We start from the raw sequence: 27,326 nt of genomic DNA on the forward strand, positions 1-27,326 counted from the left end.
AATACATATGCCATGACAAATGCTACTGCTCCTTTGTTTGCACGTATGGCTCATGCACGCATATCACATACATGATAGAGGCAGAAAGCAAACAAAAGCGCCAGGGGCTGGTGCTGGGAATGCTTCTTAGCACACACCAAGGAGATGGCACTTACTTAGACAAATAAGTCCATGTCCTTGGATCAGAAATTCACACAGACACTTGGCATAAGCATGAGCAGCTCAGGAAAGGGCAGCTGCATCAAAAAACACAAGTACCCAGATCTTATCTTTACAATTGCCTTCTGCTGTTAAGGTCACTCACTGTAATAGCGTCTGTGGCCCTCCGTCTTTCCCGGTGCAGCTCGATACAGAATTGTCCCTTCAAAGGTAGTCTTTCCTGACAGTGAATGAGAGAAGAGAAGGGGAGAGAAAAACAAGAGAGGGGGGAGGAGGGAGCAAATGATGGCAAAAGAAGGAAGAGGAAGAGTCTTTAACTGAACTTGCCTTCAATGAATCTGCTGCAAGAGCTTCATCCACAAAATTAAGTAGAGACCATTAGGCAGGATTTAAGAATGTTACAGAATGAGCCCAAAGTCCCCATGCAACCAGTATGGCATAAGCACCCAGAAATTGGGGCTTGCCTCTGCAAATGACTGGCATGTACATTATGCCCAGTTTAAACCTGGAAGCCCTTTCAACATTGTAACTTAAAGAATAGGAAAACTTCAATTAACCAGAGGGAATCCAATCAATTGGACTCCTTAATTAACTCAATTGTACAGCACAAGCTTCTCTTTGGAGAATACGATCTATGCATAATACAGATTTAGACACATTATCCTTTATCTTCTACCCCTAGAGACCTACATGATAAACACGAATATTCATGTCCCCAAGATTCTAAACAAGACACAGAATTCTCTTTAAAAGATCTGTCACCCTCAGTACCTTTAAGCAAGAAAATGTATTAATATACTGGTGAGGGGGGTTTCACCACTGAGGTTTGAAACCAACAGTGGCATCCACATAAACATACGGGGTTTTCTGCTTAGAACCAAGGACACCAGAAAACCCTATTTCTCAAAACATCTTAATTGGGATTCTGCTGTGTCAGTCATGAAACTGTACTTAAGCATGAGGACACAGGACTCACCCAGTGTCAAATGTCAAATTATCTTTTTTTGCTGTTACAGGTAGAGATTGTCAATAGCATAAGGCTGAACACTTGCCTAAAGCCCAAATATCTCTGGAACCATGAGCAACTATACAGACTACACACATACTGCCCTGGTTTGAGTGTACTCCAACCCATCCTCCCACCCTCCCACACCCACCCACACACACACCCACATACACGCACACACACAAATGCCCTACAGAGAGTACCACCGACAGGCAAAATGATTTGCTAAAGGCAAACTCAATTAATAAACATATTACTTTAAATTATCTGAGAAATAAATTTTATTATGGCTTGTTAATTAAATATTCAAACTGGAGGCCAGTCATACAGCTTCCTAATAAGTCTGGAGGATGAAAAAGCTAGGCTACATTTACAGAGAAGCAGGGAGTAGAACTAAGTGAAGGGAGAGAGCAACTTGTCTCACTTCTTAGAAACACTCCATGTTAAAATGGGAAACCCAAGAGAAACCACACTGTCAGCTTCTGGGCCTTGGCACTCCCCATATAGGAAAGGAATTGTGAATGATCAGAAGACCAACAACTTAAATGGGATCAGGTATTTCCAATTTCCGTGTCCTACAGCCATGGTGGTATACCCTCCTTTTGAAATGTGCCCTTTTTGACCGATGCATTCTATCCAATTAAAGCAAAAACTTAGGCATTCAAATCACTGGCTGTGTAAGAATAATCTGAAGACTAACAAAGTTTCAAATGTTCTTGCTAGATTTGAAGCTCTTGAGGACTTTGATGACAAAAGTGCAGCAAGTAATAGTGGCTAGTTTTTATTCGGGCAATTCTGCTTAACTTCAGTCATTAAGTCACCATTACTCCTCAGAACACAGCTGTTTTGTGAGCTAGGCCCTCCAAAAGTTAACAACAGCAGTCCTCTCAAGTGTCACAAAAAAAGGAAGTGTAAGATTTTTTTAAAAGGCAGTATTTCGATAATGTTCCTTTAAGTACACTAAAACTTCCATGTGTTCTTCCCTAACACCAAGCCTGAGAGTCACTGAGGTAGACCATGGCTCTGATGTCTCTGAATGGTTAAGCCTTTCTGCAAAGTCTCTCTGTGCATTGGCAGCAAGGCAATTTGAGATGTAGTCTGGGCTGGGGCTGGGTGAGGACACATAGGTGTCCTGTGTGAAGAGCAAAAGAGGCAGCCAACTGGAAAGGTTATGAATATGAGTGACGTTGATCTTATTGGGGGAAATAGTATACTGTCACTGTTAAATATTAGTACTTGAAGGCAGCAAACACTATAAAAGGGAAGAGTTTTAAAATTTACACACAAAACTATACACTTATGCTAGCATCTAATTTTGCCTGAAACTATCACATCAATTTGCTCATCGTTCTTCATTGCTAATAGAACATCATACTCCAAACAAATATCATCTAATATTAAAAAGAAAAAAAGTCTAATGATGCCACAGAGTGGGATTTGTCAGACTGGCTCTCATTTTTATATGCAAGGGACGCTGAGCAATCCATTTCTTACAGCTAATGAAACACAATTATTTCTGCATCATGGCAGTGGTTTGCTATACATTTTTAAAAACCATCTTTCTCTCTCTCTCTCTTTTTTTTTTTTTTTTTTTTTGAGACAGGGTCTTGCTCTGTCGCCCAGGCTCGAGTACAATGGCACAATCATAGTTCACTGCAGCCTTGACCTCCTGGGTTCAAGCAATCCTCCTGCCTCAGCCTCCTGAGTATCTGGGACCACAGGCAGATGCCACCATAGCTAGCTAATTTCTATTTTTTTGTAGAGATGGGGTTTCACCATGTTGCCTAGGCTGGTCTCAAACTCCTGGGTTCAAGTGATCCTCCCACCTCAGCCTCCCAAAGTGCTGGGGTTACAGGTGTGAGCCACCACACCTGGCCTCCATCTTCATCTTTGTCTTAGCCTGACAAGTCACTAAATTATCAGAACCTCAACTTTTTAAATAAGGAATCAGGAAAATGAGAAATTCAATAACAACAGAAAACTCATGGTTATTAATGGTTACAGAAAGAAAATGCAAACTTTCTCCCTCTGAAGATTGTGAGAAATAACTGAAAATGTTTCCGTAGCTATAGAATTAAAAAACAGGGACACTTTTAGTTTTACAACCATTATTTGAAAGCAAATAATATCAAAGGATGTGAAAGAAAAGACATATTTATGTCTTAAATGTAAGGCAAAATATGTATGAAATTGAAATTGGACAACAGTCGTATCTGGATTTCTTTGCCACTGCACATTATTTAGTCAACAGTAGCATGTGCAAAATTGTAACTGAAAAGGCAATTAACTAATCATGATCCGTGACAATAAGAAGAAATAAGCTAAACTGTACTCAGGCTTGAAATTTGTCAGATGACCTGTGGAAAGGTAAACTATTTGTGTAATGGAGGCAGCACCAGAATGTGTATGGAAGGCTTGCATGTCATTTTCTCCCCATCACTCAGAAGCCTGGGAGTTAATTTCACTGGGCTTCAGTGTTCTCATCTGACACTGAGTTAAACAATATCTAAATTCCTTTCCACCTTAACATCATAAGATTCTGCCTACACTATTAGCACAACCACTTGGCTGTTTTGATTTTTAAAAACCTAATTTACTAAACACTTTTTTGGACTATTGATCTGTTACACGGGAGCCCATTTTATTATTATTTTTAAATTTCTGGTTGAAACCTCTTTGCAAGTCCTAATGAGTAACTAGGTTTGGGAGACAATTATCAATGGCTGCTAACATTCAAAAAGTAGGACGGCCAGACATTATGAGCCTCCAAGTGGATTATCCATTACCACCTAGGTGGCAGGTTTACTCTCGCGCGCACGCACGCATGCGCACTCAATCTCTGTCGCTCTCTCTCTCTATATATATATTTTTGAGGTTTTATATATATATATATTTTTTCAGGTTTTATATATATATTCAGGTGTATATATATATATATATATTCAGGCTTTATATTTATATCTAATCTAATCAAGTCCCCAGATCTAATGATCAATTTATAGGAATACAGATTTAATGACACAGCAGAGATGAAATCGGCAAAAACCACGCTGTGAGAAATTAATAGACAAAGGGGCTCAGTTGCTTTAGCAAAAAAATTACAAGAAAAAATGGAGATATGAAGGAGAAATCTATAGATTCAAACAGATTTGAGACATACTGACTAACTGCAACGTATGTACTTTATTTGGATACAGACTCAAATGAATTGTAATAAAGAAGACTTTAGGGGAAAGTGAACAGTGACCATGTGTTTAATTATTCTAAGGACTTGCCATAATTTTATGTGTGTGAGATAAATGGTATTTAAAGACACTCTTTTATTGATGCATGTTAAAATATTTATGAATGAAATTATATAATATCTGGGGTTTGCCTTCAAGATAATATGGACAAAGCGTGCAGAGGGCTATAATTTTAACAAATTGGCCAAAGGTTGATAATTGCTGAAGCTGAGTGATAGGTACACAGAGGTTCATTATACTATTATTATTTTTGTTTATGTTAGAAATTTTCAATAATAAAAAAAGTTTATAAGAATCTTTTTTGAAAAACTACCTTTAAGGTTTCATAAGTTCTGAAAATGGTAAAGATGTTTTCAAATTTAAATATGCAGTGAAAAGTTTCTGCTACTACATAACTATAAATTTTCCTCTCTGAGATAAAATGGATAAAATATCCACCAATACAATCGTTGCAATTCTTTCCTTGATAGACTAGATTACCCTAAACAAAGATCTAAGAAAGTTTAGAGACTTTCATAACCAACCACGATATGGAAAAATACATCAGAATAAGAGAAAAGCAAGTTCAAAAGATTTTCACCTGTCATTCAAAAATAAAAATGCCTCCTTATAGTAAAAGGGGATTCAACAAGCATTTATTAAACACCTACCATGTGTCAAGCAGTCTTGGCATACTCCCTTATAAATATAATGCCAATGTTTCTTCTATCATATTCATCCATTGGTACACAAAATTCAACTCAGTAACTACTTCAAATACTTTCTGGAAGCAGAAATGTGAAGAATGCAAATACCAAATAAACATATATATACACACACATATATACACATATATATACACACACATATACATATACATATATATACATACGTGTGTGTGTGTGTGTGTGTATATATATACATATATATATATATTTTTTTTTTTAATAGTCTCTCTCTGTAGCCCAGGCTGGAATGCAGTCATGTGATCATGGCTCACTGCAACATCTGCCTCCTGGGTTCAAGCACTTCTCATGCCTCAGCCTCCTGTGTAGCTGGGATTACAGGTATGTGCCAGCACGCCCAGCTAATTTTTGTTTTTTTGTTTTTAGTAGAGACAGGGTTTCACCATGATGGCCAGGCTGGTCTCGAACTCCTGGGCTCAAGCTATCCACCTGTCTTGGCCTCCCAAAGTGCTGGGATTATAGGCATAAGCCACCATGCCTGGCCTGCTACTGGAAATTCTGTCAGAACACTGAGAGATACTATTTCTCTCTTTCAGGGAATTACTTCAATTTAGCAAGCTATTCATTATTCTCACATCTGCTCTTCTATGAAGCCCCACATCCCCATGGGACTGGCCTCTTTGTGCCCCACTCTTCTTCAGATGCTTACTTTGCAGAGCACCTGGACACTTTGCTGAACTCGGGTTTGCATGTCCCCTTTCTGCAGTGTGAGCTTACTGAAAGCAGGGACCCTGTCTGATTTGTCTCTGTATATCGTCAGCGCTTTGGACAGTGTTTTAGTAACAATGGGGTGTCAATAAAGATAGAATGAATGAAGAATAGAAGGAAGAAAGAAGGAAGGAGAGAAAGAAGGATGGATAGATAGATGGATATGAACCAACCGATGGAGAGATGGGCCCTCTTTTCCTTAACTGTACATGCAGGAGGATTACAAAAGCCATGTATCCTTTATCAGAAGCAGCCATCCTTGTTAGGGGACCATGCCTCTCCGGGGGATTCAAAATCCCCTCAAAAATGGCAACTAAACACGGCTGCTGAAACCACTGGGCTCTCCTGGTCTTGAAATGGAAGGCTTTTAATTCAGTAAGTGTGTGGGGGGAACAGTCTCCAGAAGAGAAAATGCCCCTTCTGAGCAGGTGATGACATAATGCTAAATGGGAAGACCATTCCGCCCAACCTCCTAATCCTCTGTACCAGGAATTGCAGCACCATATGCCTTTAGCTGAGGGGTCAGACAGGGTGAACTGTCCATATTACTGACTTGGAATGAGAGAAGTCAATTTGTTTCAATAGTTCTAAAGATACAAGAGGCATTACTCCTCTGATCTTCCAGCTCTGAGAGCATAGCTAAGATGGCAGGACACCAATATGTCAAGACTTTTCCAAAGAGGTTGTCTAATACTTCCCCAGATCTCCTCCTCTGCATCAGTAGAGGAACTCCAAAGTAATTTCCAAATGCAGTCACAATGCCTCAGCCAACATGCTATCGCTCAGTATGCAAGCAACCTCCAAGCAACTGATACTAACTGGTTATGTCTCAACAGTTATCTTGACTAACAGTGAGAGCTACCATTTATTATGGGTCTGCTATGGAGCAAGGTGGTTTATGCACATTATTGCCACTGGAACTTGTAATGAATTTATTCATGGAAATAATGTTATAATGACCCAATTTGGTCCTCCCTCCAAAAAATCCCATTTAATCCACAATGTCCCTGACATAGAGTATTGTTATTATGGGATCTAATTACCAGGTACAATAGTTATTCCAGAGTACAAAAGAAGACACCAGGGCAGCTAGAATTCTAATACGGATTTTGAAAGCAATAGTAATTTCCACTAATGGGAGGTCAAGGACACCTTCTCCCCTCCCAGTAGTACTCATCAGCTGGGCCATGTTAATAGAGAATCCCCCTGCCCTGAGCCAGAGAAGGCAACAGGAGCTCCAAGACACCTCGTTTCCCCCCCCCCCAACCCCTTCCAGTGCTTCCTACCATAGACTCTAGGATGGAATGGGGTTCAGGGGTAGTAGGGTCCCAGGCTTTGGCACTGGAGGGAAGGAGCACTGCTGAAGCCACTGGATAACCAGCAAGTGCTGCTGTTTCTCGGTATGTCAGGCTACATCATCCAGAGCTGCTGAGACACCAAGTGAAGGAAGTCGCTTGAGCACTTCTCTGGAAATGGCGTTACCTCCAAATCAGACACTTGTCTAATCATACTACTGGTTAAATAAATGAGACACAAACTAACACGAGAACACCACTCAAGTCAGGTTTTTCCAAATGAAAAAGGAAGACATTTAAGAATGATTTGGGCAGGACTAAGCTGCCCTCCTCTTGTCAGAAAGGAAATTCTGCAACCCCAGGTAGTGCTGCACAGTCGAGCCTCCTACAACATTCATGCCCATGACCTTGGCTCAAGACGGCACAAGAGATACACAGACGCCCACAGTTGGGTTAGTGACTGGGAGAACGAAGTTTCCCGGTCCTGACCTTTTGCTCCGTGAGCTGGAAAGGGCAGCAGAGAAGCTGGAGGGAGACCTTCAGGCCCTGGAGAAAGAAAGACCTGAAGTTCGTTGTCACCATCGTAGAAGGACACACATGCTCACCACCCAAGGTGGGACCTGGACTCTCAGTTGTCTTGACCTACTTTTAAGGGGATTGGCATGCACTCATCTTGTCATAGCACTTCACTTCTCACCACCAGTAATTTTTTTTTCTTTGGTAATTTTTCTCCAAGTCCCTCAAGGGATGCTGAGAAATACTGACAATCCCATTTGGTTCATTTTTTAAATAATTATGAACTTACAGTAAGCAACACTCTAGAAGTATATGGAGGCACAGCAACATGGGCCACCCATGAGACAGTATTACCAGGGCATGAAGGCTGGCAGTTACCTATCCAGAGACATACAGAATGTGTGGCTACGGGTCACACCTTTATAGTGATCAACTTCCTAAACCACAGTGGGTTAAGGCAGTATAACCAAAAAAATACTCGTAAGCGTTTACTATAGCCTCTCAGCATAGGATACAGAACAGAAGGGAGGCTGGAGCACAGCCTGCCGGTCCCCCGCCCCTCTCCTGCTTGGTAGGGTAGACTTCCTTACTTGACTTGGATAGCTGCTCATCCTGGGAAATGCCAAGCTCATCCGACTCCCCTGACAGCTCCTTGATGAAGTTGGAAGGAAACATTCCAGTCTTCCCGTTGAGAACACCTTCCCACCATCCTTCCTCTACCTGCAGAGATACAAACAAAAGAGCAGAGATACATGGGTCAGGTTAGACATGGTGGTTTCCAATTTTGCCTCCCATCTGTATAGTGTAGCATGCAGAGCCCACACAGGGAGACTGAATGGCTTTAAAGTTAACAGGGAACAAGAAAAAAGACCACATAGAGCCTTGAGATTCAGGCTAAAGAAGGGGGTGTTTACCTGGGATCCACAAATGCAAACAGACAAAATTAATACTTCATTTTCATTAGCCTCTAACTGAAATTTGGCATCTGCTTTGGTTATGAATGTAGGGTAGGTAACACACCAATATTAGAAGGACCTGTGACTCATCACCAAACAAACCACAGATATTTTCATATCACATCATAGATGCTATGGGTATCTCAAAATATCGTATGTGCTCATTGCTGCTTTGAAATGGTGATAGTTATTACACCTACTGGGAGACCTTTGCTATTTAGTCTATTAATAAGGATACCCATAGATTACTATATCAAAATTTGGTCTTAAAATAATTTGATAACTATTTCAATATAAATCGTCCCCTTTATAATCTTATGTGTTTTATTTTATGCATTTAAAAGCATTATCTAAAAACTGAGAATGGTTTCCCCAGACTACCAAACTAACTAAACAGCCTAAAAATATATAGTTAAGAATTTATCTGTAGGCTAAGAACTCAATCAGAAAGTGTAAGAGCTTCCCGTACATTTCTGAAGGGTTCTAAGTTACCCTAAGATGAACCGAAAGGGGGTAGGTAGGTAGGAAGGGCAGCGAGACTATGATATCTGGGTAAGGAGGGAAGGCTGAATCGGGGGAGCAGTGAGAATGGATGAGGCAGATTTGGATTTGAGGCCCTTTGAGGTCTGAGCTGGCCTTGAGTGATCAACTAGCAGGGATGGGTGACAGAAGCGTAAAAAAATTGGCCCTGGATTTTGTAATAGAGCCACTAGTAGTACAGCAGAAGTCAGAATAGCAAACTGGCTTCTTGGAGGAAAATAAGGGCAGTTTGAAAACAAGCAAGTATTAAGTTACAAGCTGTATGGTGTGGTATAATACAACCTTTGGAATTGTTTTACCATGTGCACGTACAGACAGTCTCCAGTTTACAATAGGTCGACTTAGGATTTTTGACTTTATGATGATGCAAAAGTGATATGCATTCAGTAGGAACCATACGTCAAATTTTGAATTTTGATCTTTTTCTGGACTAGCAATAGGTAGTACGATACTTCTATAATGCTGGGCAGCAGAAGTAAACCTCAGCTCCCAGTCAGCCATGTGATCATGAGGGTAAACAACCGACACTCTTCAGTATACTGTTTTGCCAAATGACTTTGCCCAACTATAGGCTAATGGAAGTGTTGTCAACACATTTAAGGTAGGCTAGGCTGAGCTATGCTGTTTGGTAGGTTAGGTGTATTAAATACATTTTCAACTTATGATATTTTCAACTTATGATGGGTTTATTGGGACATAATCCCATTTTAAGTTGAGGAAAGTCTGTATTACCAATCCAAATTAATAAATACAATGTAAAAGCTAAAACAATTTAAACAAAAAAGGAAAAGAAAATTTGAGTCAAAAGTCCAGTTCGAATTTTTTCTATCCTGAAACTTAGTAGTTGTGTGACGTTATTCAAATTTGTCCTACCAAAATGAACCCCGTTTTATTCCTATCTGCATGATGGGAATAATTAACACACTTCACAGTTGTCGTCTTTAGGGCAGCATCTCAATCTGTGTTAGAAGTATATATGCATTACAAATCTTCACTAGGGGCTGCGGGACATAGAACTGTATAGGACATGTCCTTAGTTTTCCTCAAGAAGTGAATACTCTACCAAGATAGAAAGGTATGACTAAACATTAGCAATGCAATGTAAACAGATGAGAAAACACCATGACTTAGCACACATCAAACTTGTTACACAAAGTTGAGCTCACTGAGATCTGGGGTGCTAAAGGAAGGCTTTGAGAAAAAAGAAATCAAAATTAAGGTAGGCTTTTAGAAGAAGAAATGGCAGCCATACTTAGGGGACAGGTGTGTATGAGAAAGGGGGTTGCTGATGGAGCCTGTGGAATGGAGATAACCAGAACGATATGTTTAGAGCATTTATAAGGAAACTTGTAGGATACAGACTTACAGAGTGGCAATTACATTTGCACAATCACAAAATCTTCGGGAGAGGATCCAGATGACGGCATTCATGCACAACTGTCCCAACGACTATTTGATACCAAATCGTGGCTTTTCACAGCATTTCCACTGAAATCATTCCATGTTTCTATGCCAACTCAACTGACACATATTATTTTTTCAAGGAGCTTTTTATAGGCTTAGATGGTTAGGAAGATTCACCATGAGTCTCAGTATCAGTAGTCACAGGATTTGTAGAGTGGAGTCCTTTGTGCTGGTACTGAATAAGAAACCAGAAAATGTCCTTCTCTCTCCCAGGAGTCACATAGCAGGAGGAGAAAATCAAGGGCATGAACCACAAATGAGCAGTCCCTGGCATAATCCCCAACAGCACGGGGCAGCTGGGCCAATTCCAACCCACTTAGTTTGAAGATGTCTGGAACATTCCTATTCCTAGTAATAAGTGGCTCCTGCCCAAGATCCCTGAGGGAAGCCTTCCTGATGTGTAGGAAAAGCAGGCTGTCTGCTGGGAAAACAGACGTATCTTCACCTCACCACACCCTCAGATGTCAGTATCACTGTCACAGCACAGTCTGAGAGGAGTGGCCTATGGGAAAATGGCAGAGGCCTATCATTAACCACGCAGTAAGTGGAGGGGCAGACAATAAAACCACTGCTCATCACCCGGGGACACACTTCCCATCACAGGTGCACCATGGGCACGATGCTCATTTTTCTGTGAGCTGGAGCCCTTCATGGGGGTGGTGGGGGTGGCCCCAGTACCAGTGAGAGTCGTTCAGTACTATTTCCTTGTATAGCCAGGCCAGCTGTTTTGGTCTCGAGACTGAGGCTGGAGATAAGAGAAAAATGATACCTCACACTATCCCTCTTCAGAGATATTCTAGTTCAACTTCCTGTGTAAAGACGAGGACATGGACACTGCCATGTGATTTCATTCACTCATTCATTCACTCATTCTAAGAGTAAAGCACAGTGCCTCACACATTGAGTGAATGAATGAATGAATGAATGGCAGAGACATTATTGGGAAAAATCCTCCATGGGGGCCTAAAGAGCCCTGATTTCCCCCACAGAAAAAGGTTTCCTTCCTGTGAGGAGCAAAAGGAACTGAGAGATCCTAACTATATTTGCCACTGTTCTTAACTAGGTACTGCCACACCCAGGACTGTGTGGTCCTCCCAATTCCACTAATATTTAGTAAGCACCTATCTTGCACTGCCCCAGTACCTGGGGACAGATTCACTCCTGAACAAAACAGATAAAGACTCCATCCTTGAGAAGTTTCCAACAAGAGAGAGGCAGTTACAGAGCCTGAACAGCCCCTGCTTGGAAATCAAGCTTGCTTATGTTTGCATTTCTATAGTTAAGAAAAGAAAGAAATGCATCTCTTTGTAACAAAGTAGGGATTACGAATACCACACCAAGGGCTTATAACTTCCACCCCAAGGAAAGGACAATAATAAAAGGGGGCAGATGCCCTTCCCCACTCATAAACAGTCTTCTGCAGGCCTTGGCTCTAGGCTGAGAACAAATCCCACCTGTGTCCCTCTATGACCAACCCAATCAGCTCTGGAGCCCTTTGATTACTTTTGCCTCTTCTAGAACTTCACATAAATGTGCTAAGATACAATTTCACCGTGCCCCAAGAGTGAATCTCACCTTTGGCCCAGAGCTGGGAGCAGAGCAGCTTACACCTGGTAGCGTTTGAGAACGATGGAATAAAACCACTTCAACAGTTTCTATCTGAGGGCCTTGCAATTTTCATGTCTTTACAATCAACAGCATCTAAGTGGGTTCAGGGTCCAAGGAAGTAGTTTTTAAATCTTAACCCTGTTGGAGATTGGGCAAACACCTGGGTGAACTTCAATACTCCCATCCCCACCCCTTCTTGCACCCCATTTGTAAGGCACTAAAGAGGAAGTCTGTGACTGAAAAGATGGCATGCTCCCTGTGAGTGCTTGGCTATTCAGGCCAGTTCCTATTTATCATCCCTGAAGTTTTACCTGTCAACTGGACTGAGAAGGGGTATGGAGGCTTTATGAGGTCTACAGTCTACCCAAGGGCACAAGTAGCAAGACAGAAAAAGTTCATCTAAGGATGACTATAGCTTTTTTTCATCCAGTGAATACTTTGATACCCAAACCCCAGTCAGAAGCACACTGGAGGGGTGGGTTTGAGGGAAGCCTGGGGTTAGGCGGATGCACCCAGACAAACAAAGTCAGCTTCATTGTTTCAAGAGTTGTTTTACCATTCTTCCCATAAAAGAAAAGTGACACATCAAAGTCTAAGGAAAGGCCCACACCTTAACGCTGCTAAAATTTTCCTCAAATTTTTTTTTCAGGAGTAACTAAATGAAAATTGTAATACTGTTCCTTTCTCTTACTTGGGAAAGGTGTTTTGAGAATTTTTAAAACGCTAGAAAAATGTTAAGACAGCTTTTAAAGCTTTTTTAAAATTGAAGTATAATTTACATAAATGCAGAACTTAACAATACAAGCTGATTAGTTTTGACAAACGCCCATTGTAGCCAACACCTCTATTAACATAAAAAGCATTTCCATCACTCCAGAAAGTTCCCTGTGCCCCTTCCTAGTCAATCCACCTCCAAGCAATCATTAATCTGATTTCTATCACCTTTGATTCATTTTACTTCTTCTAGAACTTCATATAAATGTGCTGAGACATAATTTAACTTTTTAAATATCGCTGAAAATAATGCAAATTATTTCTGGTAAACATGTTTTTCTATCAGTAGAACTGGTGAAAAAAAAATATATCTTTAAGGGGGGCATTTCCTGAAGGCATAAACACCTACACTATTTTCAATCTCAGAGGATGTGGGAAAGCTGGCTATGCCAAATATAAACAAGCATTATCTAGGTCCTAAACGGCTGGACCAATATTTTCCCCTAATTCTTGTGTAGTTCATTGTATGATTACCTCTTTCTGGCTGGGCCAGAACATTCCATTCACATAGGGAAGTTGATTTTCATTCCCTCCCCTCACTCTTCTGAGAACAAGGCTATTCTACATGAGAGGCGGCCCTCGAAGAGAAATCTGTAGAGTAATTGGAAGGGAAGTCATTTAAGAAAACATATACAATTTCTATTTAAGACTTAGGCCAACTGCCCAACAAGACAGAGCAACATCCATGATTTTTCATCAGAGTGGAAAGGGTTTCTGGTAGAGCTTTCGGAAACTTCCTTCAGCAGTGCTTGATAATCCTGTCCTTCAAAAACAGCCACAGGTCCCCAAATTCCTAAGTGAGTCCAATACTAAGGTCTTTCTATCATTCCAATTAAAAAATATGAACAAATGGTAACACAAGCCAGCAAGATAACCTTTCTGATGAATCAAGATCCTCAAGTTTTCTCCCATTGCTATTTCCAGGTGAGAAAATGTTCACCTGGGAAACCTCCAGATTAGGAATCTTTAAACAGGTGCTCCTTTGAAAGTTCAGTGTGGCCAGCACTATAACTTTGATCTCAACCCCATTTCATTGCATCCACCAGCACCTGCTTTCTATACTCTACACCCAAAGTATTAGGGGAGGTCTGCATTAGGGGAGGTCCCAAAGTTTCACAGGTCCTCCCCTAATGCAGAGCAAGGCTCTACTAACACCATGTCCTCCTTCCTCCAGCACCTAACACAAATACCACTCACCATCTGCATCTTCAGTTGAAACCTCACCTATTCTACAAAGCATCTTCTTCACCCTCTGTGACTACTCCTATTTTTAAATTCCTCTCTCATTCGTCAGTGCCATCATTTGCCACTCTGGTAACATCTTGGGTTGATAGTTACCTTAGCTGTGTATATCTTGCCCTCCCTCACTAGACTGAGCATGTTTCAAGGGACAGGTTCTGTTCAATCAATCTCCAAATCTCAATAAACACAGTTTCTCTCAGAGTGTAAGCACTGAAATATTTGATAAATCCCACAGCTATGCAAATCTATTATAAATACCTTTAAACTTGCAAATATGCTACTTTTATATGATTGCAGCCTGTTTTGCATGCTGATGATTCAAATCTAATCAACTTTCTCTTCTAAACACGGCTTCCTTCTCCTTAATATGAATGTTTTACCATCTCTGCACATTAGGAAATCAGAGGTTTTCACCTCAAAGTTATTTGGAGAAATAATTGTAGAACAGCCCAAGCTCTTTGGATTATCAAATTCCAATAAGCAGATATTTTATATTAATGTTATCTTCTTTTTGCAAAGAGATACACACCCTTCTAAAGCAAGGCGATTATCTTAACAGGTCAGAACTTCAGTATGCTTCGATCACCTATTAACTGATCAGCCTTTGAATAAACTTGACTTCTCATGGGCAAAAAATGACATGAGGATGTGGGCCTATCCACACCCACAAAAGTTGTCTGACTGATTTAAAGTTTTGATGATGTTCAAGGGCCTATTTAACTCTAGCTGAGTGGACCAAATATTCCATGGGCACAAGAAGGAAGATGCAAAAGTACTTTGAAAGTGGAAGTTATCATCTTTGCAAGCCACAAAACCAGGTTAGGCTTTAAGCCAGCCTGACTGGGGGCCACTGAGAAACACCCCAAAAAGTAACCATAAAGAACACATAAAAGCAAGAATCTTTGAACATCCCTTGGGCCACGACTGAGAGACTGGCTAAGACCAAGCTAATCCAATACAAGAGGAAAAGTGGCTCCTTTCCCAGGCTCTAGATAACATAGAAAAACAAAGTGGCTTCAATGCACTTTAAAAAAAAAAAAAAAAAAAAACAAAACAAAACAACAACAACAACAAAAACACATCATAAGCCAAAAAGCCTGCATAAAAATTCCAGGGGACTTCAAATGCCATTTCTCCTGTAAATCTCATTCACGCGCCATCTCTGTTCTTCCTATAATTAGAACTTTGCCTGTATTTATTTCTCTTCTCCATTCAGGATAAAAATGACCCAGTGTGTATTCACAATGATTTCTTTAAAAATATCAATCCAGGAATTCACAGCCTGCTACTTTCCTTTTGAATTGGCAGTCTGGTTCCTTTAGGTTCACAATGATGATTTCTTTTCACAGCACAACCACCACTCTCCAGCCAGGAGCCAGAAGCATGGCAGGTGCTTTCTTGGCAGGTGCTTTGCTTTGCCAACTCCACTATGCCCACACTGCCCTGAGCACTCCCTTCCTTCCCTAAACCACGCTTTGGAGGCTGGCTCAGGCTGAGCATTCAGGGCTGGTAGACTCGCTCCTGCCAGGTGAGCAAGCTGTTCACCCGACTAAGGGTCAAGGTTGTTTCTACCTAAACCTGCTTAAGCCTTTTGCTCATTAATGGTAGCACACATTTGGTTAAATTTCACAAAAATATACAGGTGTGAAGAGAAAGAGTTGATGGTGAGGAGGGATAAAGGTAATGATCTGAATGTTTAAAAAAAAAAAAACTGTTGCCAAATTTGGTGTGAAGGCAACAACTAAAGAAGATAAGGGGTTGGAGGCGGGTGGTGGGCTGTAGAACTTGAGAAGGAAACCAATGGGAATCATAGAGGGTGCACTATGGATGCAGAGATAGATGGAACTCAAACCAGCAAACCCATATTTAGGGAAGTGGCCTTGGCCCCATGTCATAAGATTGTATTGATAAATGATGAACGAATATTCATTTTGATATTTTAAGCTAAAATTAGATATTAAGGCAGATGTTTTAGGACTTTAGGATTCTCTACTTGATTCAACTCTTTCAAAAAAACTAGTCCATACATTCAAAATCCTCCTAAGGCTTATCTGTCAGGGCAAAAAGAGAAACTGTGTGTGTGTGTGTGTGTGTGTGTGTGTGTGTGTGTGTGTGTGTGTGTACAGCTTTGCAAAATTAGAGAAATCCATCTATTAATCAATAAAAATATAATATATACATACACAATACATGTTATATTTTATTAATAGATTAATCCTACAGTATTGCAAAACTATTATGTTCTTGCTTTGATCTCTCTGTGATTTAGGGGTTTTTGTTTATTGCTTTTTTCTGTTTATTTTTAATCATCAGTGGAATTAGAGAGGAGCTACATCTAGCATTTATATAACATTCACTATAAGAGAAAAGGACAGATTTTATATTATACAGTGACAAGGGCCCAGTCTCTGCAATATAACAAGTAAACTGGAACAATGGGGAGTTTTTGATCGTATTTTAAAACTTTGGATTAAAAGGCCAGCCTTTACGTTTTGTTTTACGTAAATATCATAGACTATATGGTTATTTTTTCCTTTTTCCTATTTGAAGCAAGTCCAGAATGACGAACAGGATTTAGCTGGCAGCGAATAATAGAAAGGAGGCTGGTATTGTAGATGATGGCAAAGGCCTATCAGCCTCTAGGCAAATCCAGTAACAGCTCTGCGAGTACTCCTCCTTCTCCTTTAAGCAATCAACGTTCAGTTTCTCTGCAGCCAATAGGCAGGCAAAAGTGGGCAATATTTCTGAGAAATGTATTAATCATTTTCCTTGTCTTGACTTGTGGTTTTTCTTAATGCATTATTACAATATTAAAAGAAAAGTCATCTTCTATGACAGAAGCATTTTCAATTCTTGTTCCCTTTCAGTCTTTGATCACAAGCATATAGATATATTTTACATGGTTTTATCCTAGTGTATGCAATTTTGTGTTCTGATTTGTTCAATTTGCAAAAAACTCTTTTTGTATTTCCATTGATTCATTTACTTATTCAGCAAGCATTTATTAAAGTGCAGATTAGGTTTCAGGCACTATTCTAGGTACCACAAATATAAAAATAGATAAAAATCAGGTCCCTGCCATTGAAAAGCTCTCAGCTTAGAATATAACAGATCATTACAATGCAAAGTATCATAACAAATACATATCTAAAAACCTCTGTGTTTACCATCTTAATGGCTTCACAACGTTCTACTTGGAAAATACAACTTAATTCTCCTTCTTATTTTTCATTATCACCAATACTGCTGTAATTAACACGTTTCACATGTTTCTTCTTTCATTAATCAGTTTCTGTGGATAAATTCTCAGGAATGAGATCACTGAGTCAAAAAGTGTTATTCAGATATTGATAGCTTTTGACATACCTTGCCAAATAGCTTCATAATACAGACATACAAATTCACCAGTTCTTCTATGCCTTGCCAACAGCTTAACCACTAAATATTTTCTTAGGATTTTCATAAGTAAAAACCCATTCTTGTCTTAATTTGTATTTATTTAATTAACAGTCGAGTGGAACATTTTCTTGTGGTTAAGACTTTTTTCTCCGTCTGGGATCTGTGTTTATGGCAAATTTATCTATTATTTATCATTGTTATAATAGCTTCCTAATATTTTCACATACTACATATATAATAACTTCTGTCATAATTTATTGCAAATGTTTTCCTATTTATTGTTCTCTTTCCTTAGCTGGACTAGCTTCAAATCGTACCAAAATCTTAACCATTTTTCTTATTAGTCACATCTGTTTATTTTTTCTTCTGGAATTTCTTTCCATGGTTACAGCCTTAAGAAATTTGTCATTCTACCACCGAAATAAATGTTCTCTGTTGTCCATTCATTTTTTCACTCATTCAACTTTCAATAAATGTCTCCTATGTGCCCTGCTTGCCACCAGGGGTAAAAAAGGATGAATGACATGTTAATTATCCAAAATTCGGAAGTAGGTAAAAGGGGTTCCTGCATGCCCTCCCAGTGCCACACTGGGGACCCCATTAATTGCTTCTGGAGGGACATGTATCTCTGCTTGGCACACTATGTACTATTTATGAGGCTAGTTTACAACTCTGTTGCTGTGGATGTTAACTGGTGAAAACTGAGAGCACTGCAAATGATTCTTGCCAGGTAGTAACAAAAATAAATTTTGACGAGCAGAAATGCAAAGGATTTGTCCCCTAGAAAAGATAACCTCAAAGGTTACAGTTTTATTGCACTGTAGGGCACTATGTAGTTTTGCATGTAACTTAGCAATCTTAAATTTTTTTTTTTCAGTCATTATCTTTGCTCTTTCACAATTCTCTTCAGGCCAGCCTTACCATCTTACAGATCCCTTCATTAATGAGTTAAATAAAACTCTGACACATGTTCACATTAGGTTATGTATGAGAGCTAGGAAGTCTGGCTTCTAGCATCACCCCTGCCACTTCCACCCACATGACAGCTCCCTTAAAGTCATCCTCAACTTCTAGCTTCCTTTTCTATGAATTGTGGGTTTCTGTAAGGTCAGAGGGTATCAGCAAGCAATAAGCAAATGGAAAACTGTGTTTCTAGATATAGATACAACTGTTGAATCAGAATGAATGATAAGGTTCTAAGCCTGAAACCCAGGATCCCCTAGGCCTGAGGGAATCTGGAGGGACATTTCACTAGCAGGAATAAGAGAATGTGGTACAGCAGGAAGAGTGAGGGTCTCCAGTCACAGGGACCAGGCTTGGCCATCAGCCCTGCGTCTTCTAGGGTCTCTTGATCCTCCTTCCTCATCCCGCACAATAAACCGTGTGGGCTGAGGAAATGGGCTAATGCTTAAAGAATCTTGTCACATCTGCCACATACTAGGTCTTCTAAGAAATGTCACTCCTTTTTTGCCCTCTAAATCCACAGCGTCCCCCACAATGAATACTAAATCCATGCTCTAAAGATGGATCTGGGTCACTCTGGATGCCCAGAGTCTATGCTCAATTCAAGTAGAAGAGAAACTTGGTGGCACTGCGTTGGAAATTCGGAGGTATTTAGTAAGCTGTGTTAGAGACAATGCTTTCCAATGGCCCCAGGTATGAACTCAGCTGGCTTGGGGGCATTCCTCTGGGGAAAGCCATTTTCTCAGACAGGAGACTCAACTAGAGGATCCCTAACTTCAAGGCCAAACAGCCTGTGAGTCTGTAGCAAGGCGTCTTCATGGGTGGGTAAGTAGTGACTATGACAGCCCATTCGAGGCCATTGCACTGCCCGGCCAGGTCGCTTACCTCTCCTACCACCTCTATGATGTCGCCAACTTTCAGCTCAAGTTCATCGTCATTCTGGGGCAGGTAGCTGAATGCCACCTGGCACCGGCGCCTCCGTCGCTCGCCTGGATGGGAAAAGCAAAATATTTAGAGACAGCTCTTCTCCCCAAATCAGATTTTAAAGAGAGGCTTCCTAGGCATGCAGGCAAATTAAGCTGACTTGTCTCAAATATGCTCTCTGGGACATGGCTTGAGGCACGGCAGCCCTGGTCTCTTAGAGAGAGGCAGTAGAAAGCAGAGCAATGCTTCTTGGTCTTTTAAAAGCTGCTGGGTCAGAAAGGCATGGATATGAGAAACCGATCCATTGGTGCAGAAGGCAAATACCCCACCCCTGAAGCACTGGAGCACAGTGTTGCCTTAAACGGTTTTCCATAGATGGGGCTTTGTATTTGCTGCTGTTGATTTTTAATGGAAGCTGATGTGATGTGGTAGAGAAAAAAGAATGGTCTGCTTCTAATGCTAGCAAGGCAGAGGGGATTTTTCTAAATGTGCAAAGGAAAGATAAAGTATCCTGGCCTTTTTCTTACTAATCATCACCCTTTCAACATACGGGAACTCAAGCCTGATAAGTGAAGGCTGATTAGATTTCAGCCTGCTCTTGGTACCATTTCAAACACCCCCACAGGATTCAACAAATCTACTTCTGTCCTCTTCCCTCTGTCCCAGGGGATCCATTAACAGGATCCCCAGCTACTTACACAGAACCAAGCCAGACAAATCAAGATAAGAGCCAGGGCCACACTTCACTCAACCAGAGGACACTCAGGGTTACAACATCTCACTCATCCAGCATGTCCTATCTGGGAGACCCTGGCTTAGAGCTGGTTCAAGTACAGACACAACTGTCCACAGCATATCCACACCACAGATGTGCACTACGTGGAGAAAGAACATGTATGGGGGTGAGAGTGAGACAGACAGACAGACAGACAGACAGACAGACAGCAGTGGAGGCCCAAGCCAGGGAGGTGGATGGGAGGTAGGAAGTGAGACCGACATTGCTCAGAAGTTTGTCGTTCATGGCTGACCGCCTCACACCATTCCTTCATGCCACTGCATGGCCTAGAAAACCAAAGGGATCAATGACTTCAAAGAAACACATTTAGAAATGCTTAAATTATTTTTTAGCACTGCCTACAGGGATTCTTTTTCTTCTCTAATCTTTTCTCTGAGAAAGGAAGTCCATGCAGAGGTGATCACAGGGCACATTAAGGCCCCAATGCAGGATGACATCATATAAAGGGGAAGGTCTCTGTGCTACATCGGATGTGTGCCCTGATCAATATGTTTCAAAAGCCGGCAGCCTAGTTCTCTCTGTTCCATTTTTCTTGCCTGTACCTCACTAAGCAAGAACAGAGTTGAATAGAAGGAAGAGGGCAGAAGTTCAGAATCGATATCTTGTCTAATCACATCTTTGGTGACTCCACAAATACTCTCCACCCCTTTGTGCAAAATTACAAGCCTCTGGGTCTTAGGAACAAACACAGCATTTCCAGGGCAATTCCTAGGTGCTGATGGCACTGTCAGCAGGCTGAGTAGTGCAACCCCAAGGAGGGCTTGGCTCTCCCTAGGACAGAGGGCCCACTCCAACTTGCTTTTCCAAGGAGGAAAGTCAGGAGGAATGGGTATTCCGATGCAAAGAACGCCACCACTATACCATGGCTTCCCATACAATGGAAGGCAAATCAAGTACTCTGTACCATAAAGGATATGGATTTCTCATTCTAGCAAAGAAAGTCTAGATTACAAGGCAATCTTGGCATCCCACTCCTGACCCCTGCGACTCCACTGGCCCCATAGATGCTTCTTAAAATGAAGCTCTACTACCAATCTTTAAAGGGCTTTCATTTGCTGGATGTTATGTTAAAAGCAAACTCTGCAGACACAAATCTGAACATGAAACAAGTGAAATGACAAACGTCTGAAAACCAACACTCACAACCACAGAAGTCAAAGTCCTGACCAAAGTGACTTAAAATAACACCATCTGAAGATCTAGTGTTAGCTGAAGCCATAAAACTTACAGTTGTATGTAAGTTCATATGTTCAAAAAACCCTCTGTAAAAAGTAGCATCTAATCCAACACTGCACAAATGGCAAAGGAGAGAGTGATCTATTCTTAGAGAAAAGACTAACCCAATGGATGTAGGACCTGAAACAGAATAATCAGACTGCTCTTAAACCAAATCTCCGCATCGGACTTCCATAAAGGCCTGCCTGGTGTCAGAAGAATGATGTCTTCGCTACTTTCTCTCTGCCAGGCTAGTCCATCCTTCTTAAAAGCCTCATGACTGTTACTGTTTTGGTGGCATAAAGTCCTACAAAGCTCACTGCCAACATGCCAAAGAGTAAGCCCTACAGAGGGCACAGGGGAGGGACCCAGAGGTGGCTGGTGGTAAAGATCACGTGACCTGGCGCCAAGCACAATCATTCGCCCTCGCACTGGGATAGCTCACAAACCCTTCTGATATCCATCACCCTCTCCTCCTGCCAACCACATGAGTTAAAAAATAAAAGCCAGAATGGGCAATCATTTTGCAAATGAGGAATCCAGGACTCAATGACTTACCCCAGGTCACCAAGCTAGTAAGTGGCAGCATTTCCTTAGCCTAAGTTCATAGTTCTCTCTCTAGTGCTGGATAAACTAATTCAATTCACATTTTGTGCCAAATTCTCTGCAATCTGTACTCAACTTCTTCCTGCAACACTGTACCACGTCACTTAGGTCTCTGCCATGGACCTCTCATTACACAGAACACCAAACTCCTGGAATGCTGCTTTTCGAGGCCTCAACTATAGCCTGTCACTGATTTGAATTTGTTTGCCAGTACCACCTGACCTACAACCCAGTTCAAGGGTGATGCTTGAAGTTGGGAGAAATTGTATTTCAGTTGCATCCATCCATCTTAAACTTAAGGAAGTCTAAGAAAGTCATTTGTCATTTTTTTCCTCTCCTGGAATTTCACTGGTGTTTACTAGTGAGTCTTGACCTTCCTTAAAGAGGTAAGGAGATGACAATGCCACCTCATTTCAATAGCTCACATAAACTAAAGGAAAAAAACTTATGACTTGCCTATGCCTGAGGTTTGGAATTCCTTAGTTTGAGCCACCACCTTCATGTCCAAATGAACTCGGAGTGGAATTTTTACAGTAGTCCCCCCTCATCAACAGTTCCACTTTCTGCAGTTTCAGTTACCTGTGGCCACCTAAGGTCCAAAAATATTAAATGGAATATTCCAGAAATAAACAATTCATAACTTTTCAATTGCATGTCATTCTCAGTAGTGTGATGAAACCTCATGCCATCCTGCTTCATCCTGTCCGGGATGTGAATCATCCATTTGTCCAGCGTCTCCACGCTACAGATGTTCCCTGCCCCTGAGTCACTGACACTGTCTGCTCCTCACATCTAACCACAGACAGCGTTGTGACTCCATGATCCAGGATCACTCAAAACAGATGATCCTCATTCTGATAGATCATCAGAAGGTCAATAGTAGCCAAACGCTACGTCACAATGCCCACATCATTCACCTCGCTGCATTACATCATGTAGGCATTTTATCATCTCACACCATCATAAGAAGGGTAAGTACAGTACAATAAGATATTTTGAGAAAGAGAAAGAGAACACATTCCCATAACTTTTATTATAGTATATTGTTAGTGTTGTATTTTATTATTAGTGTTTTATTATTATTTATTGGTGTTAATCTCCTCCTGCGCTTAATTTATAAATTAATCTTTCTCATAGATATGTACGTATAGGGAAAGACATAGTATATATAGGACTTGGCACTATTCATGGTTTCAGGCATCCACTAGGGGTCCTGAAATGTAGCACCCACGGGTAAGGGGGAACAACTGTATTAAGTGAAATAAGGGTTCGTTGATCACAAGCACTATGATACCACAATAGCCAATCTAATGATAACTGAGACAGCACACCCTCAACTCTCTCACTAGACCCCACGGCCCCCTTCCATTTGTGACCATTTACTGTTTAATAAAATAGTAACATTTATTGAGCACCTACTATGTGCCATAGACTGCTAAGCACTTTACATATGCTACCCCATTTAATCCTCACACTGAACCTCTGGGGTAGATTACTAACCCCCTTTTTACAGACAAGAAGACCTCGGAGGCACATAGAGATCATGTATTTTACCAGAGGATTTCAAACCAGGCAACGCAACTCCAGAAGCACTATCTCCCTCCCACATCTGACTGTTCTTAAGCATTCTCAGTCCTGGGTCTTGAGATCACAGAAGGGACTAGCTGCACTAACATGGTATTTGTTTGAAAGGTGGAACCAGGAAGTGAAAAACCACAAATCAGGAGCTTTTCCTTACAGCTGCTGGGCACTTGGGCCCTACAGGCCCCAGATTTAATAAAATAAAGCTGGTTGGATGGGGAGGCAATGCAATTAATTGCCTTCTCAGAAAAGGAAACAGCAGAAACTGACTACGGTGTCATGACCCAGTCCCCAAAACAGCACACACAACTATATTTTAGAGCCTACATCCTAGGATCTTACAGCATGTGAAAACTTTACTAGGCCAATTCATTCAGTGTCCGTGAAAATAAACTAATAACAACAAATAATGTATTGGATGAAAAAAGTCTTTGGGCCAACTGAAAACTTCCAACACTTATAAAGCTTCCCACCCCACCCCCACCCCACCACCTCTTTTTTTTACATCCCCAATTCCCCATGATGGAACAAGAGTAAAGCTACAAGGGTTTAAATCATCTGATATTTTCAAAGAATCCATCAAATTAATCAATTAGATCCTTACCACATACCTGGGGAACGTGGCAGTATTCTGAAATCATATTGCAAGGTAGAAACCACTGATAAAAAGCAAAAGATGAAAATCAAAAGAAACCCCTAATTCCCAGTTTCCAGGGTTACTTCTGGCATTTTCTACAGGTATGGCCTGGGGACCACCTGCACCAGACTGTTAAAATGCAAGGCAGAACTACTGAACTCACTCTTTGGGGTTGGGGCCAGGGGCCTGCATTTAAAGCTATCTCTTGAGTAACACACATGAAAATCTACATCTCAGCAACAAATCAGTACCACAAATAACAGGTGATTAAAAGAAAAGAAACACCTTGTGGGAACAGGTGGTCTCCCCTTGGAAGACTCTAATCTATGTCTCTTATTCTTTGCTGCATATTGAAATCGACTAGGGAGCTTTCACAAAACTACTGATGCCTTCCTAAATAGCAGCTCCAGAGGAACTAGGTCTCCATAGAAAAATGGCTTCTTCTAAGCCTACGGCAAAGAAGATACAAAGTGAGACTAAAATATCTGGTTGTGCTAAAATTCACGAAGTACTCAAACATTTAAGGGATAATTTCAAAAGGACACAGGAGTCAGCTAGACAGGGCTTCCACTGGCCAAAGTTGGGACAATACGGTATGTACTGAGGGAATTTATTACAATACATTCATTAAAAAATTCATGAGTCCATATTAATATGTTTAACAGGTAGCCAGACAGCTAGCTAAAGAAGATCAGATAGATAGTTATGGGGTGAGAAGTGAAAGCTCCTTTTTTCTCTTTTGTTAACAAAAGAACATTGACAAATACAGAAATGATAGAAATATCCAGACAATAGCCATTTTATAACCATCATAGTAATAATTGATTCTGGGAAGAATCAACGGTTGCTAAAACCACTGGGCGAAAGCTTGTTGGGGATTAAGATATTTACAAAATCTCAAAGTATCTCCCCACAGTTACAAAAGGAAAATGGTCCCCTTGGAATGAAGAGAGCTGGCAGATACAGCCTTACCCAAGTGATCCAAGTTAACATTGCTAATCATAGGACAAATTGACATCACGTGCCTCCTGATAGGCTGCACTGAGAAGGACCTATAGAATATCGTCACCTATAGAATACTTCTATAACATCACCTATAGAATACTTCTGCCACAACATTTACCTAAATCCAACCACGAGGAAACAATCATGCAAATTTAAAATGAGGAGCCGTTTACAAAAACTGATCTGGTCAGGCATGGTCGCTCAAGCCTGTAATCCCAGCACTTTGGGAGGCTGAGGCAGGAGGATCACCTGAGGCCAGGAGTTTGAGACCATCTGGCCAATGTGGTGAAACCCTGTCTCTACTAAAAATACAAAAATTAGCCAGGCATGGTGGCGCACTCCTGTAGTCTCAGCTACTCGGGAGGCCGAGGCAGGAGAAACACTTGAACCCAGGAGACTGCAGTGAGCCAAGATTGTCCCACTGCACTCCAATCTGGATAACAGAGCAAGACTCTGTCTCAAAAAAAACAAAACAAACAAACAAAAAACTCATCTGATTTTTTTCTTAAAAACTTTTTTTTTTTTGAGACAGGGTCTCACTCTGTTGCCCAGGCTGGAGTACAGTGGTGTGATCTTGGCTCACTGCAGCCTTGACCTCCCAGGCTCAAGTGATCCTCCCACCTCAGCCTCCTGGGTAGCTGGGACTACCGATGTGAGCTACCACACTGGCTAATTTTTGTATTTTTTGTAAAGATGGGGTCTCGCTATGTTGCTTAGGCTGGTCTCGAACTCCTGGGCTCAAGTGATCCTCCTGCCTCAGCCTCCCAAAGTGCTGGGATTACAAGAGTGAGTCATCACACCTAGCCAAAAAAAAAAAAATTCTTATTCATATATAATAGTTGTACATTTTTAGGGGGTACATGTGATATTTTGTTCCATGCATAGAACATGTAGTGAACAAGTCAGGGTATTTGAGTGTCCATCACCTTGAGCATTTATCATTTCTGTGTATTTGGAGCATTTCAATTCCTCTTTTCTAGCTATTTTGAAATATACGACACATTGTTGTCAACTATAGTCACCCTACTCTGCTACTGAATACTAGAACTTATTCTTTCAATCTAACTGTATGTTTGTATCCAGTAACCAACCTCTCTACTCTCTACCTCCACGAGATCAACCTTTTTAGCTCTTCATGTTTACCTCAGCACTATTCACAGTAGCAAAGATATGCAATCAACTTAAGTGTCCATCAACAGAAAAGTGGATAAGGAAACTGTGGTACATATACCCAATGGAATGCTACTCAGCCATAGAAAGAATGAGATCCTGTCATCTGCAACAACATGGATGCAACTGGAGATCATTATGTTAAGTGAAATAAGCCAGGCACCGAAAGACAAACATCGCACGTTCTCACTTTGTAAGATCTAAAACTCCAAACAATTGAACCCATGGACATAGAGAATAGAAGGATGGTTATCAGAAGCTGGGAAGGGTAGTGGGAGCAGGTCGGGGGTGAGATGGGGATGGTTAATGGGTACAAAAAACATAGTTAGAAAGAATGAATAAGACCTACTATTTGATAGCACCACAGGATGATATAGTCAATAACAACTTAATCATACATTTTCAAATTACTAAAAGACTATAATTGGATTGTTAGTAACACAAAGGATAAATGCTTGAGGGGATGGATAGCCCATTCTCCATGACGTGATTATTACACACTGCATGCCCGTATCAAAATATCTCATGTATCCCATAAATATATACACCTATGTACCTACAAAAATTAAAAATAAAATGTATTTTAAAAAAAGAAAATAAAATGTGGTATAGATACCTAATAGACTACTACTCAGCCATAAAAAAGAACGAGATCCTGTCTTTGGCAGCAACATGGATGTAACTGGAGGTCATTATGTTAAGTGAAATAAGCTAGGCACAGAAATATTTTTTTCTTAAGTCAATATCACAAAAGATATTTAAAAGGCTAGAGAATTATTCTAGATTTAAAAA

The 27,326-nt window shown here is 40.8% G+C and overlaps 1 protein-coding gene across 19 annotated transcripts in view; it reads right to left on the reverse strand.

Annotated features, from left to right (window-relative positions):
* The window catches only part of SH3KBP1 (SH3 domain containing kinase binding protein 1), a 356,082-nt gene that overhangs the window by 156,289 nt on the left and 172,467 nt on the right, over positions 1 to 27,326 (reverse strand). For 9 of the 19 annotated variants that reach the window (XM_063804933.1, XM_063804930.1, XM_054676598.2 and 6 more), the window contains 2 exons: positions 19,486 to 19,589; positions 8,245 to 8,374 (listed from right to left, as the gene is read on the reverse strand). In XM_063804933.1, the coding sequence (XP_063661003.1) occupies positions 8,245 to 8,374; positions 19,486 to 19,589 (234 nt within the window). Of the gene's footprint in view, positions 1 to 304; positions 380 to 7,627; positions 7,685 to 8,244; positions 8,375 to 19,485; positions 19,590 to 27,326 lie in introns of all 19 variants that reach the window. The other 10 variants (XM_054676597.2, XM_054676590.2, XM_054676595.2 and 7 more) reach the window with 2 other exon arrangements.

This window comes from Pan troglodytes, chromosome X (genome assembly GCF_028858775.2).
Source record: "Pan troglodytes isolate AG18354 chromosome X, NHGRI_mPanTro3-v2.0_pri, whole genome shotgun sequence".
Classification (NCBI taxonomy): Eukaryota; Metazoa; Chordata; class Mammalia; order Primates; family Hominidae; genus Pan; species Pan troglodytes.